Genomic DNA, 15,101 nt, shown 5'->3' with positions numbered 1-15,101 from the left:
TTATAGATTGGAGGACATACTGTGATATAACACAATGCCCCCCCCCCCCCCCCCGATTGTCTTCTGACGCTTTTTCCCCTAATGCAATAAATAACGACCTGACACTAAATAGTTTTCATTGCAATGAATTAAATGTATTTTTGTTCCACTTACAGCAAATAAAGTTGTTTAAAGCGTAGTCGGGGCTCGTTTGTATTGCTTTCCCAACACCTACCATTATTCACAACAAGGATACTACCAGATGAACTGGTCTTACCCATAAAAATGTCTCAGTTATTTAGCAACCACAACAGATACACTTTTGTAATAAGAGCATGGGGTTTATAAAAAGACAAAGTACACGTATCTGCACGTGAATATACGCTATCAAGCTGACCTTAGAGTCACCAAAAAGTAAGTTTTGTCTTTTTAGACACAGGATAACTGTTGACAATATATATTGAGGCATAGAACAACGTAGAATCCAATTTCTTTAGTAAACCTAGCATGTAAACCTAGCAGTATAAATGAAACCTATTAAAGCTTTTCTTGCTTTATTAAAATGCACTTAGCTTAATGCTTAACATTTTACCTGGTAAGGACTCCCAAGAAAGATAGGAAGTCCTGAATTACTTGCAGTTTATCTACGAACGTTTCTTAAGAAATGCTTTCATATTCCATAGTTCTTAGGAAAAAAGATTTGAGCAGCGTTTTAGCACTGAAACAATAGAGATATGACTAAGTACTTGACCTGAAATGAAAATGCGTAGGCTAAAATCTTCAACACTCTTTCATAGTTAACACAAGCGCAAAGTGAAAATATGCTACAAGCAAACACGAACACATGCGATATGCGCAAACAAGTTTGAATGTCTGCTTTCTTTTCTGCTGCTGTGCATCTCTTCAGCTGTTAGTCGGCATATGCTCACCTTTATCCATCTCTGGTGTCCATGTTTGCATGCGTTGTCTCTTAACAGGAAGACAAAGCAACTAGCTCAGCTCTGTTATTGTAGTGCTCATGCCAACTTGTCTCTTCTGAAATAATATTGCCCAATTCATTACAGATACCATAAATACATGCATTCTCGAAGCATTCTTAATGCATACTGATTGTTCATCACGCCATGACAATTATAGAGCACCTTGTTATCTGTGTATGATACGAATGCCTTTTAAAAAGCACGACATGACTAATGCATATTTCAAACCGCCCGCGTTGATATACACATGTCTCTTAAGACACTGGTTATTGCGAAGTAAAGCCAAATGTATCGTAATTAATTCGATGGAGAGCTTACCTGACCTGTTCAACATCTTGGTTCATTTTGTTCAAAAATTGTCAACATTTTTTTAAAAAAGTTACTACAGCATTTCTGTATAACTTATTACCTACTTTAAAAACAGGTGCTTGTTTTGTAATAACATATGATAATAGCTTACTGAAGCAACTTAAATGATCTACTAGCCTGCATCAAGAAGCTGTTATACGTTAAAGAGCACATCTTTAATAAAGTATTAAGCATTTAGTAAACAATATTGTACTAGCAATCTACTTAGTGGTGTAATAAGCTAGCCCGATAAAAAAACGGAAACAGTACACACTTGAACAGGGAATCTAATATGGGGAAAAATAGCAAAAAGTTTACATGTCAAAGAGGCTCTAGATGGTGTTGGTTTTGCGTTAAGGAATGCATGTGCTGTCATTGGTTTCCAGTTGAGAAATATGTCCTGTTGGGAAAGTAATAATTACATCTAAATAAACAATGTACTTTTTTGTTAGATGAGTTTAAAGGAAAGAACGCTATTTGGGGAAAGCATGGGATTTTGCATTGTTATAGTAATTTCATTAGTGAACCTTACACATTGCAATAATTGAGAAGAGCTCGTGCTCAAATACCATGACTTGTGTTATTCTTTCGGCATTGTGAGTCCACGTGTTATATGCATCGTTCATTTGTGTGATTCCTGGAGGTTCGGGGGGGGGGATAGGCCGTTGTAAAAAAGGTGTATATTCAGATATATCTTACAGCAAACATGTTAACACCACCGCTTATCAAAATCGGCATTGCAGAACTTTACAAAACATGGGTACATTGTCTAGGCACATCATTTTGGGAATCACCGTCGGCCAATCGTTCCCCAGACACTCGGGATTTTGTCTTTTTCTGCCCACGTTGCTGAGCTTGTTAAATGTTCGCTCCACAATATGCCCTGTTTTGGTTTCGTAATTGTTGTAATGTAAGAATTGGACTTAAAGATAACTTGCCGTGGGCAGGGACCAAATTTGCAACCTGATTTTCTTGTGCACTGCTTCGCCCATCTGCACACAATCCACGCATACACCACGCCGTCCATCGTAAAACTATCCGCGTTTACATTGCCAACAGCCGCGGGAACACTTGGCAGCAAAAGCCCGAACATTCCGGCGTCCGTCATGCCTGCGGCGCACGGATTGCTCAATCTGTACTGAGTGGAGCTTCAGCGTGGCAGCACAAACGAAAGCTTCTTGTGTCGTGTCAAACACGTGATCGCACGCTTAAGGGGTATGCACTACAGACTCCCGGATTAATCACAGCGTTCATCGTAAAACAATCTGCACAGCCGCGCGTAACACATGTCAGCGAAAAACACAAATTTCTACGGCGGACGGCTGCAACCAGCTTCGCAAAAACACTCTGTGAGCGCTGCCATCTTGCCTAAAAAGAAACAAAAACAAACAAAACAAACTGCAAGCGCGTAACATCACCTGACCTCCTTCGGCAAATAGCGGCGCCACATTTTCTCAACATATCTCTTGGGATATGATACGAAAACACGCGTCCGGAGGAGATTCAGCCACCTCATAAATTGCATGGCACGCTATACACAAGGGAACTTTCTGTGTGAGCACAGCCAAGGCTATGAAGCTCAAGCACATCCTTTTTCACTACACTTCTGCATGCAGTCCACGAACGTTAACTTTTGTATACTGCGTAGCAAAAAGGGAAATATAAAAAGAAAAGATATAAATACTATGCTAAAGATTGTTCGCATCATTATTACAAATCATACACACTCGAAGATTTTAGTTTTTTGCCGTTTCAAGTTTCTGGTTCTCTCGTGTCATTTCACTTTTTTCCTACCCCTGTAAAGAGCGATGGCGTCACTGAGTTGTAGCATGTTCACATCGAAGCCTCCGAGCAAGCCTAAGTGTGTGTTCGTTATGTGGTCTGTGTTGATCGAGTAGGGAAAAACGAACAAAGGGATGCGTCATGAAATATATTTGTTTCCCGCATGTGCAATCACCGAGAAAGCAAACATGTGTAAGGGCTGTCATCACTAAAAATGGGACTCTAATTGCTATAACCACCTCGAAAGTGAAACTGGCGACCTGCCAGTCTTCAGCAGAACCAGCTGCTTTAAAGCAAAGGTGCCATTGGAAACTGTACGTAATAGCAATGACCCTTTTTTAAACTGCGTGACATACTTTGTCGGCATTTTGGTTGCCTTATATTGCCACATTGGTTGCTTGGGTGAGATCGAAGAGTGAAGGAGGACCAAGACGATCTATCTGAGCTGCTGCTTGGCTATAGTCGACTCAACGAGCCCATTGTATCAAGTTTGTCGTGATGAACTTGAAAAGACTGGAGGAGTTTCTGGGTACAACGTATCACGATCCACCCGATGCCAAAGACCCCGCCCAGCTGCCGGAACACAAGCCCTGCCCCCGTGGACACTTTTGTTCATAGAGTAAGCAGCCGCAGCCAACGAGGCCTACCGCCTGAGACACCAACCACTGACGCAGCGACTATGACTTCGACACAAGATCCCGCGCAAGCTCCGACACCTTCCACGCCGATCTACTGCATCGTCTAGAACCCGCTCATGCCTAGCCCCTTTCACGGAGAGCAGCATGAAGATGTTGACGACTGGCTGAGTGAGTTCGAACGTGTCGAAGCGATCAATTACTGAGATGATGCCGCGACGCTCCGGAACGTGTACACTTGCCTAAAGGACGGTGCCAAGACGTGGTTTTTAAACAGGGATGATGTTCTGACATCTTGGCGCGAGTTCCAGCGTCGTCTCCTGGAGACCTACAGGAGTCTCGACCGCCGCGAACGGGCGGAGCGTGCACTACAATCACGCAACCAGATGCCCAACGAGACCAACTATTCTGCGCCAGAAAAAGAATGCCTCGCAGTCGTGTGGGTGACGACCAAAATTCGGCCTTACCTCAACGGTCGTCCCTTCAAAGTGGTGACTGACCACTACTCGCTCTGCTGGTTCGCAAATCTCAGAGATCTATCCGTCCGTCTCGCACGGTGGAGTTTGCAATTGCAGGAGTTCTATATTACGATTGTGTACAGGTAAGGGCGCAAACACGAAGACGCCGACGCGCTTTCTCGAGCGTCTGTGGGGAACGCTGTCGGGGGCTCCGAGGATGAAGATGTCTTTCTCGGAGCAGTTAGCGATTCAGAATTTATGTCAAAGCAGCTGGCAGACGACGAATTACGCCCAGTCATTGATTCCCTGGAAGGCCGCAACTCTCAGGTCCCTCAACACATTGCTCGCGAACTGCCCTCTTTTTGTCTAAGAAGAGGCATTTTTTACAAGAAAAACGCCCGTGGTAGCGACAAAGACTTCCTACTCGTTGTTCCTACCGACATGCTTGATAAGATCCTCCTTGCGTGCCACGACGTGCCCACGTTAGGACATTTGGGCTATGCGCAGACTCCCGCCAGAGTACGCCAACAGTATTACTGGCTGCGACTATCAACTAGTGTACATCGATATGTAAAAGGCGACCGTGAGTGCCAGTGCCGCAAGACTCCGCCTGTGAGACCCGCGGGCCTGCTCCAGCTGATCGCACCACCACGGACACCGTTTGACCTCATGGAAATGGACCTTCTCGGGCCCTTTCCTTTGTCGTCCTCTGGGAACAAATGGATTGTAGCTGCGACAGATTATCCTAATCGTTGGATGGATGGATGGATGGATGGATGGATGGATGGATATGGCTGTACCCTTTAGATCGGGCAGTGGCTAGCGCCACCAAGCCGTAATATATAATGAACCAAAAACTATATTTATTTTTTTCCTTAAAAAAGAATTTGAGGATTCGTACTTTGCAGTCAAGAGTTTAATTTTCACTCGCGCCTTGACTTTAGCCACCAATAAGACAACCTCCTTCTAGTGAAGTCTACCCCAGTAAAGTTTATTTTGCCCTCCCGGTCCCTAAACCCCAGTGCTTTGAAAAACTCTGCGCCATCATCCTGAACTATAGGGTGAAGCCCTTTACAGAACATTATCAAGTGTTCGGCAGTTTCTTCTTCCTCTCCACACGCACTGCATATTGTGTCTACCCCTTCGTATTTGGCCCGATATGTCTTGGTTCGCAGTACTCCCGTTCTGGCCTCAAACAGTAGAGAACTACCCCGAGTATTAACATAGATCCTTTCCTTGGCAATTTCCTGCTTAAACGTTCGATAGATCTCTAGTGCGGACTTCTTTATCATGCCCATTCTCCACATGTCAGTCTCCGTTTCCTTCACTTTCTTCTTAACCGATAGTTCTTTTTGGTTTGGCCACCTGCTGTTTTCTAAGTATTTACCAGTCAACTTCCTGGTTCGCTTCCTCAATTTTGTATCGACATTCTTCATGTACAAGTAGCTGAAAACCTTCCTAGCCCAACGCTCTTCCCCCATTTCTCTCAATCGCTTCTCAAATTTTATCTTGCTGCTAGCTTCCCTGCCCTCAAATGATGTCCATCCCATAACACCTTGTACTCCCTGGTTTGGTGTATTCCAGTGAGCTCCTAAAGCAAGCCTACCTATTCCACGTTGCTTAATTTCTAATCATGCTTGAACTTCTGATCTCATGCACAAGACCGCTTTGCCGAACGTCAGCCCAGGAACCATGACCCCTTTCCATATTCCTCTCACAACATCATACCTATTGAAATTCCACAGTGCCCTATTTTTCATGACTGCTGCATTGCTGTTACCTTTAGTCGTCACGTATATTTCGTGTCCCCTCAGATACTCGGTCCCATTGCTTATCCATACGCCCAGATATTTGTATTTATCTGTTATCTCTAGCGTGACCTCCTGTACTCTAAGCTCACTACCTTCGTTGTCATTGAAAATCATGACTGCTGATTTTTCCTTACTGAAGCTGAAATCTAACCTATCTCCCTCATTACCGCAGATGTCCATCAATCTCTGCAAATCTTCCTTGTTGTTGGCCATTAGCACTATATCATCTGCGTACATTAATGCTGGTAGTGCCTGATCAATAAGTTTTCCTTGTTTGACTAAAGAGAGGTTGAAGCCCAGTCCACTTCCCTCTAATTTTGCCTCTAATCCTTGTAGGTACATCATGGATAATAAGGGTGACAGGGGGCACCCCTGCCTAAGCCCCCGTTTTACCTCTGCAGGCTTCGATACCTGTTTTTCCCACTTTATAACTACCTTGTTACCTTTATAGATACCCTTTAAAAGATTAGTGACTACATGTTCCACGCCTAGTGTGTCCAGTATTCCCCAAAATTCCTCTTGAACCACGCTATCGTACGCTCCTTTGATATCCAAAAATGCTAGCCACAGGGGCCTGTGTTCCTTTTCTGCTATTTCGATGCACTGCGTCAGTGAGAACAGATTGTTTCCAACCTCCTGTGTTTCCGAAATCCATTCTGCAGTTCCCCCAGCACCCCCTCATCCTCTATCCACGCCTGCAGTCTTACCTTTATAATCTGCATCGCCAGCCTGTAGACCACTGATGTCACTGTTATAGGACGGTAGTTGTTTATTTCAGCTTTGTCCCCCTTTCCTTTATAGATCATGCTCATCCTGCTAAGTTTCCTTCCATCGGGAACTTCACCATCGATTATTATTGTGTTCACTGCCTCTCTCGAAGCCTGCTTAGACTTCGGACCTAATGTCTTTATCAGCCTAATTGGAATGCCATCTGGGCCTGTTGATGTACTACTAGGAACCCTTTTCTCAGCCCTTACCCACTCTTGTTGTGAAAATGGAGCCATTGGACCACTTGATTCATCCTTGTCTATTGTGGTGCATAAAGTACTTCTTTGTCGAAATTTTTCTGTCACTTTTGTTCTTATATATTCAATAGCTTCGTCCCCTTTTAGCCTAGCACCTTGGGCTGTAGTTATAAATCTCTTCTCTAGGCTCGTCTCATTTCTTAGGGAGTTTAGATGGTTCCAAAATTTCGCAGCTGCCTTTCTATCTTTTTTATGTACTTCTGCCAGCCACTGAGCTCCCTTCCTTCCAATCTTTTCATTGATCAGAAGGGATGCATCTCTTCTACAGCTTAGAATGGTTGCCCATTTTCTTTCAACATCATCTGTCGGTTCACCCCGCTGCTTAGCATGTCTGTGTTCCCTAGAGGCTTCCTGACGTTTTGCTATGGCTCTCTTAACTTCCTCATCCCACCAACTTTTGGGTTTGTGTTTTCTTTTCCGGGGTGACTTGTCACGCGTCTTAGCAAGCTCTAGCTCAAAGAGTCTAACTAGATTCGTGTAGGTCCATACTGTCCTATTATCCTCCGTGATTACTTTCTCAATTTGTTTAACGGCTATTTCAATTTGCCTTTCCGGATAAAAATTTTCCTGTAGTTGCTCATCTTGTCTCCTTCCCACTTTCACTGCTCTTCCAAAACTTAGCTTGATACGTTTGTGATCCCTACCCAGACTTCTGGAGCCACCTTCATCTATGTGCATTCCCCTGAGCTTATCATACATCCTATGTGACATCAGTGCATAATCTATCGTCGACAGAACCCTTCCTACCTCCCATGTTATTTGCCCTTCACACTTCTCGGTACTGTTTCAAATGATCAACTCGAGCCTTTCACACATATACATGATCATTTTGCCTGTCGGGTCAGTATACCCATCTATATCTTCTATGTGCGCATTCATGTCTCCTAGTATAATTATCTCGCACTCTCTTCCTAACTCTTGAATGTCTTTTGATATACACTCTACCATTGTCTGGTTTTCCTCTCTGGCCTTTGCTCCCATCCACAAGTACACGAAACCAAGGAGTGTCATTTGACCTGCCACTTTCCCTTTTAGCCATAAATGTTCCTTGCGCTCCTGCTTAACCCTTTGCCAGTCTGTACTTTTATGAATGAATGCCCCAATACCACCCCCCTGTCTGCTGCCTTCTGTTCTGTTACAATATTCCCACGCGTTGTCCGGATTGTTCGGAGGTTGTTCCATGTCCCTGATATGTGTTTCTACAAAACCGTATATCATCGGCCTCTCTTCCCTTAGCTGTTCTTTTATCTCTTCCCACTTCAGCCTGTTCCTACCACCCTGCATGTTAATATACCCTATGTCTGAATTGGCTCGGCGCTCGTGGCTACGTCTATTTATGCCTCGGACTCTACCTATCTTAGATATTGGTGCCACTTTGGAATCGTCTCTGTCCATACCACCTATCGAAGAGTCTCCCTGGTTGTTCTCCTCGTTACTAGCTATCCTGCACCCCGAAGGGCTCGCTTGCCCCCCAAAAAAGCTACTGCGCGTCCTGCAAGTCACCAACCCACCTCATGACCTAGCCGCCCATCGAAGTGAATTCTGTCTCGTTGAAAACCCCCCCACCTATGCACCTCTCTGTTTATTTCCACCACCTCAAAGCCTCGCTCTCGACTCATGCGCCATATCTCTTGGTTTGCGTTGACCACCGCTCTTTGCAGGTTGCTATCACGCACCGGTACCTCCGGTATCGTGCATATCACTACCTGTACCTTAAGAGAAGTGGCGCGCATGTCATCGACGCCTTTCGCCAGTGTGGCTGCTAGTCCTGCTGCATCTCTATTTAGGACATCGTTTAAACCGCCTGAAATTATCACTAGGTTTCGTCTATCAGCTGTCGTTTTGAGCTTTGCGCTCGCTTGCCTCATGACTGCTTCCAGCTTGCGTCCGGGGAACGCCCGTACTGCAACCCTCTTGTCACCTCTTACCCGCTCTTTGATGGCTTCTGTGCATCGATTTAAATTCGAGGCCTCGGCGATTATCACATGCTGCGACTTTTCAGCTGGAGCGTTCTGCACCTGGGGGCTACTTGCACCTGTGATGCCGGCTGCTTTGTTCCCTCCCTGCCCCACCACTACCTCGCTGAAGCTGGGCCTTGCGACAGTTGAACCGGCTAAACCTGTTTTTTCCAAACTTGCCTGCTTTTTCTTCTCCACCGTTCTGGTTGCCGGTTCCCTACTGTTCTCTCGGTAGGTTGCTTCTTTGTTCAGCTTCGCTAGCGCTTCCTCGGCGGACTTCAGTCTTTCTCCCTTTGCCCTCGTTTTCTCTTGCTCTGTCGCCAACTCAGTCTCGAGCTTGGCGATTCTCACCAGCAGTTCACTCTGGGCAACCATCATTTTCTCCATTTTTTCCTCGACCTCACATTGCCTACACTTCGCGTCAGCCTCTTCTCCATCCGCTTCTACGCTTGGGTCCACTTTCAAACCCACTCCACATTCTGAACACTTTACAGTCTCTTTAACCATGCCTTTCTGACACCAATTGTCCCTATACTCGATAATTACTAAACTCGAACCCTGCACTACGAGAAAAAAAAGTCTAAGCTCTACTACAAAACTGTGTGGGTTCAATGTACGCGCACCTCCCCCACGGGGTGGCAAAAGAAAAAAAAAGAACAACAAAGAAATTCAAACACACACACCCGCAATAAGTAATAAATACCTGGTGACTGGCCCCCGAAAAAGCCGTACCATAAAATAAGTGTTACGAAGATTTCAACCACTGCCTTATAATTACAAAGACAAGCTAAAACATGCAAAAACACTTATCTGCGCAGTCGATCCGGAGCGCTCAAAAAACACGTCCATCCACCTTGACAGCCCGAACTGAAGGCCATTATGCTGAAACAAAAGCGCTACCTCGTGGCACGGCCTCTGAAGTCGCGCAGTTCTTCGTGCACAAAATCGTCCTATGGCATGGTGCCCCTTAATGCGCGATTACGGACAAAGGGACGTCGTTTACAGCACGAATGATGGAAGACATTTTTAAACTGAGCTGCACAAGTCATCGAAAAACAATGGCTTATCCCCCGCAATCCACTGGACTGACAGAGAGGCTTAAGAAGACCATAGCGGACATGCTGTCAATGTACGTGGACGTACAACACAAGACCTGGGACGAGATTCTTCCATAGATCACGTTTGCTTACAATACGGCAACGCAAGAAACAACGCGATTTCCGCCTTTCTGACTTGTTTACGGACGCAACGTGCGAACCATGCTCGATGCTATGCTTCCGTGCGACCAAAGCAATGACCTTGCTCAAGACGCTGAGCAATACACTCAATATGCCGAAGAAGCTCGTCAGCTAGCTCGCATAAACACCAGTCACCAACAAGATCCAGACGCACAACGTTACGACCTCCGCCATCCAAACGTCACTTACCACCCTGGGGACCGAGTGTGGGTGTGGATCCCTGTCCGGCAACCAGGCTTATCCGAAAAACTCCTAAGCCGTTATTTTTGACCGTACAAGCTTCTTAGACGTGTCACAGATGTTACCTACGAGGCATTTCCGGACGGCGCAGCGTCTTCTCGTCGACAGTTTTGACCCGAAATCGTGCGTGTCGTTCGGCTGAAGCCCTACTTCAAACAGTAGCCCTTGTGGTTTCACGTGCTACAACATGCCGTGATTTTGCGTAGCTGCTGTTGTTTGTGTTCTCCAGTGTTTTTTTGCCTTTTCTTTTTGCGCTCGGCGCAAGCGTTGACGAAATTTCCTCATTTGTGCTGCGAGTACTGGCACTCTTCTTTTGGTTTTACATATCTGCGTGTGTATGCCTTCATTTTTTCTTTACGAGCACCGAGTCAATGCTTTCGAAGGGGGGGGGGGGAAGACTATTGCCACATAATTTGCTTGGGTGAGATCGAAGAGTGAAAGAGGACAAAGACGATCTATCTGAGCTGCTGCTTGGCTAGTATACTCAACGAGCCCATTGTATCAAGTTTGTCGTGAAAAACGTGACAATATTGTTGATAAAATCACGCTGAAGATCGCGTACTGTAACACCACAGGCGTCGGCGTCTATACGGAGGAAGTGGTTCTTTGCACTTGGCGATGACAGCGACTTACGAGTAGAAAGTTACCAGTGCAAAGTTTTGCTGGGAAACAGACGCACCTGTGTGTATTATACTTCTCACTGTACCAAAAACAGTGTTTTATTGACTTAGATTTACGAACGGCAGACGTCCGCTCATGACCAGTCGTGGCCGAAATTTCGTCGCGTCCTCTGAGAAGATAACTTGAGCGTCTCCAGAAAGTGTTTGCGTCTTCAAAACAAGAGAAACAACGATGCCGTCCCAGTAAGCACTGAACTTTAGGAAAGAGTTTCTTGCCTTGAAATTGGCTTCCCATAGCCCAGTTTCTATTCCGTAATGCCTTCCTTTTCTTTCAAATAAATCGAAATTCTATTTCCTTCCTTGAAAATGAACAATTGAATCCATTTCTCCGAAAAATCTAACGTTTATTGTATGATGCTCGTGCTGTTGAATGCCCTTGTGAACCGAAATTGCCCGCAAATGGACTACTTGGCAAAGTAAGACATGGGCAGAAGCTCCGCCCACGTAGTTTTTGCTTTCCACAAAAACTTCAGCAGAAAGTTGGCACCGAGAGAGTCACTTATGCTCGCCATACACTCATGTTATGGCATACAAATTTTGATATATATATATCGTTATCGAAACGCCCAAGAAAGTTAAAAGTCGCAGGCGGATAGTTGGACAGATAAATAGATATACAGAGATAGATAGATAGACCGATAGATAGATAGATAGACGGGTCGTCAGGGTCAACGAAGTTTGTTTGTCTGTGGCTATACCTTTTTTATCTCCACGTAAATCTTTCTCACTTTTTATCTCGCGTTCGAAATTTTTCTTCAGTGCTCCTCTAAAAAAGTAACTGGGCGATAGGGGTGGCCGCTCAAAACCTGCAGCACGCTGCCAACTTTCAACCTAAGAGGCCCAAGCATTCTGAGCTTGGAGCGTCGTAATATTCGTATAGTGACAAGGCACGTCGCAGTGGGAGATTCCGGATTGATTTTTCATAATATACGGTTTGAGACCAAACGTAGGTACTTGGTAATTTTTTGTTTCTCGAGTGAAATGCTGGTGAGCGCTCACCAGGTGAATAACCTGGTGAAATCATTACTCTCGTCGCTTTACTAATTGCACTGTTTATTGCTCATCATAATCATCATCATAATCATCATCATCATCATCAGCCTGACTACGTCCACTGCAGGGCAAAGACCTCTCCCATGTTCTGCCAGTTCACCCGGTCCTGTGCTTGCGGCTGCCAATTTATGCCCGCAAACTTCTTAATCTCATCTACCCACGTAACCTTCTGTCTCCCCCTAACCCACTTGCCTTCTCTGGCCATCTAGTTAGTTACCCTTAACGACCAGCGGTTAACCCGTCTACGTGCAACATGCTCGGCCCATGTCCATTTCTTTTTCTTGATTTCAGCTATGATATTCTTAAACCCCGTTTGTTCCCTAATCCACTCTGCTCTCTTCTTGTCTCTTAAGGTTACACGTACCATTTTTCTTTCTATTCCTCGCTGTGTGGTCCTCAATTTAAGCTGAATCTTCTTTGTAAGTCTCCAGGATTCTGCTCCGTAGCTAAGTACCGGCAAGATACAGCTGTTTATTGCTCACCTACAATCAAATGCTCCGCTCTCCCAGAAAAGCTAGAGAGGTGCCAATTGTGAAAAGAGATAAGCTTCTGGGATGTAAAACCCCGCTTCAGTAGTAAGCAATTACGATTTTTTGATTACGCAGAGCACCAGCATAGCTGTCCAAAGTTTCGTTGCACTGGGAGTAGGATCTAAAAACATGAATGGATCATCATAGTGAAGCTTCTGTTGATCGACTTGGTCTAATGACGACGCAAGCTATGAATTTTCGCAATGAACCACCACACTTGAGCGGCCTAAACAAGTATAATGTCGCAAATGAAGGACCAGAATAATGGCTCGCACCACGCAAGCGAACGTGAATGATACCCTTTTTGGCGCAGTGGCAACGTATGAGGGTGCCCCACTGCTTGAAGGTCGAGGCCACTAAAGACTGGAAGGCTTTATGGAGAGCGCATAGGAAATGATCACTCACCACGGGGTTCAGGATGTAGGGCACGTGCGTCTTGGACCCGCGGCTGTTGACGTAGAAGGTGTAGATCATGTACGGCGTCCAGCAGAGCAGGAAACAAATGAGCACGAGAAAAAGGGTGATATTGATGCGCTTCTGCTGCACCACCGAGTTGTGAAGACCCATGTGGTTCTTGACACGCGACATGTGGTCGGCTATGACGCGGAAAATGTTAACGTAGCAGAAGGCCATCACTCCGAGCGGGACGAAGTAGTTGGTGATGGTTATGAGAGCCGAGTGCGAGTACATCTTCAGGTCTCGCGGGTAGGCCGGTCCACACTGGGAAGCACCGCGCTTGTAGACGATCTCGGTCAGGCCGAGAAACGGCGTGATCGCACAAAAGAAGGGCCAGAGCCAAGCGGCGACGAGAAACACAGCCACCTTGCGGTAGCCCTCTCCGCGGTGGCTGAAAGGGCGTGTGATGCTGATGTACTTGTGGACGCTCATGTACATGAGCGTGTGTATGGAGCACATGAGCAGCAGAGCCATGGTGAATCCGTTGAATTGACAGAAGGCCTGGCCCATGACCCAGTCACCACGAAGCAGGGTGGCCATGGATACGGGCATGTCAAGAAGCGCCACCAGAATGTCAGCGATTGCCAAATTAACGATGAACATGTTGGTGCGCGTGCGCATGCCTCTGTGTCGGAGAACTGTGAGCACCACCATGGCGTTTCCCAGCACAGCGAGCACCATGAACGCAAGCAGGAGCACCGCCATGACGCTGACCGCACCGTCACCGTAGTAGTAATACGTGCTGTTCGCCGTCATCTTATACAGAGCCTGCAACAAGGAGACGTGCGAGGCTTACCTCAACATTTCAAGAGAAAATTCAATGTCACCTTAAATTATTTTTTCTTTGACTTTCGTTACAGCACACTGAATTGTCATGAAATTTATTGTGTTCGATTCCTGTCCCTGAAATTGCACCTGGCTCTGCAGGATATAGTTGGTCACCTCGGAGTAAACAGCGGAAAGTTTTTCCCATTGAACATGCTCTGAGACAGTGCTGTTAGTGAGCTTGTTTTCCAAGTTCATGCGAGTCTCCAAAATTTCTCAAAACCCATGATGCTCATAAAACGAATTCGAGCCATGGCGACAGTGTACCTGCTTATAATAACTCACAGCACTCTCCGCATACAGGTTACGAGAGCGCTGTGCGACACGCAACATCTTTGCACTGGCACTGTAGACTACTCAGGGCTTTTCCTCCCTACTTCGGACACATTTTGCGCAAGTCTTCTCGTGGACACCAGAATAATTGTCACTGATCTTGTTAATATGGAGGCAATCGGAGGGCAGATCCCGAAGTCTGACGTACCCTCCTTTCTCTGTACACGCACTACGAAAGCTCAGAATATTTAGGAGTACGTGCTTTTAGTGTACCAAAGAACGCCCATTCTGGTCCAAAAACTGAGTCAGAGCCAAGGGGAGATAACACAAAGAAAATATATACTCAGTTCGGAAGTATAAGCATCACTCAAACGTACACATTTGCCCGAGGACAATTTATTACAGCTCACAATACACATCGAATTGTGAATAAAGCAGCAAGAAAAACAAACTTCTCACTCTTAAAATGAAATCTGACGCATTAAAATATCTAAGAACACTTAAAGACCTTCGGTATTCACAAAACCTGTCCAGTCTACAAATGTTGAAGCGTATCTCGCAAATTCTTTTCCAGGAAACACCCGCACGAACTTCAGCACTGATCATCGTCACTCCCTTTTAGCGTCCATCTCCTAGGCAACGTGCTTTAGGAATTTCCCCTGCACCTTCAGTGTCATCCCTGAATTCTTCTAGTCGACTAACCACACTGTTTTGAAGAACGTAACTTCTTGACCATCCAATTATGTTACTCCCTGGCACTTCGTCATGGCCCGCTTATACGCACTCGCGAATGGATTTTGCGAATATTTTACAGTATTCGTCTGTGCGTA

The 15,101-nt window shown here is 45.6% G+C and overlaps 1 protein-coding gene across 4 annotated transcripts in view; it reads right to left on the bottom strand.

The window, feature by feature from the left end:
- The window catches only part of LOC119177786 (octopamine receptor beta-2R), a 412,984-nt gene that overhangs the window by 362,137 nt on the left and 35,746 nt on the right, over positions 1-15,101 (bottom strand). For all 4 annotated transcript variants that reach the window (XM_075894620.1, XM_037428976.2, XM_075894650.1 and 1 more), the window contains exon 2: positions 13,123-13,941. In XM_075894620.1, coding sequence (XP_075750735.1) covers positions 13,123-13,929 — 807 coding nt within the window. In that variant the 5' untranslated portion in view covers positions 13,930-13,941. The remainder of the gene's footprint in view (positions 1-13,122; positions 13,942-15,101) is intronic.

This window comes from Rhipicephalus microplus, chromosome 1 (genome assembly GCF_043290135.1).
Source record: "Rhipicephalus microplus isolate Deutch F79 chromosome 1, USDA_Rmic, whole genome shotgun sequence".
In the NCBI taxonomy this organism is placed as follows: Eukaryota; Metazoa; Arthropoda; class Arachnida; order Ixodida; family Ixodidae; genus Rhipicephalus; species Rhipicephalus microplus.
Note: the sequence above shows the minus strand (reverse complement) of the source record. Positions and strands in the feature narration are given on the sequence as shown.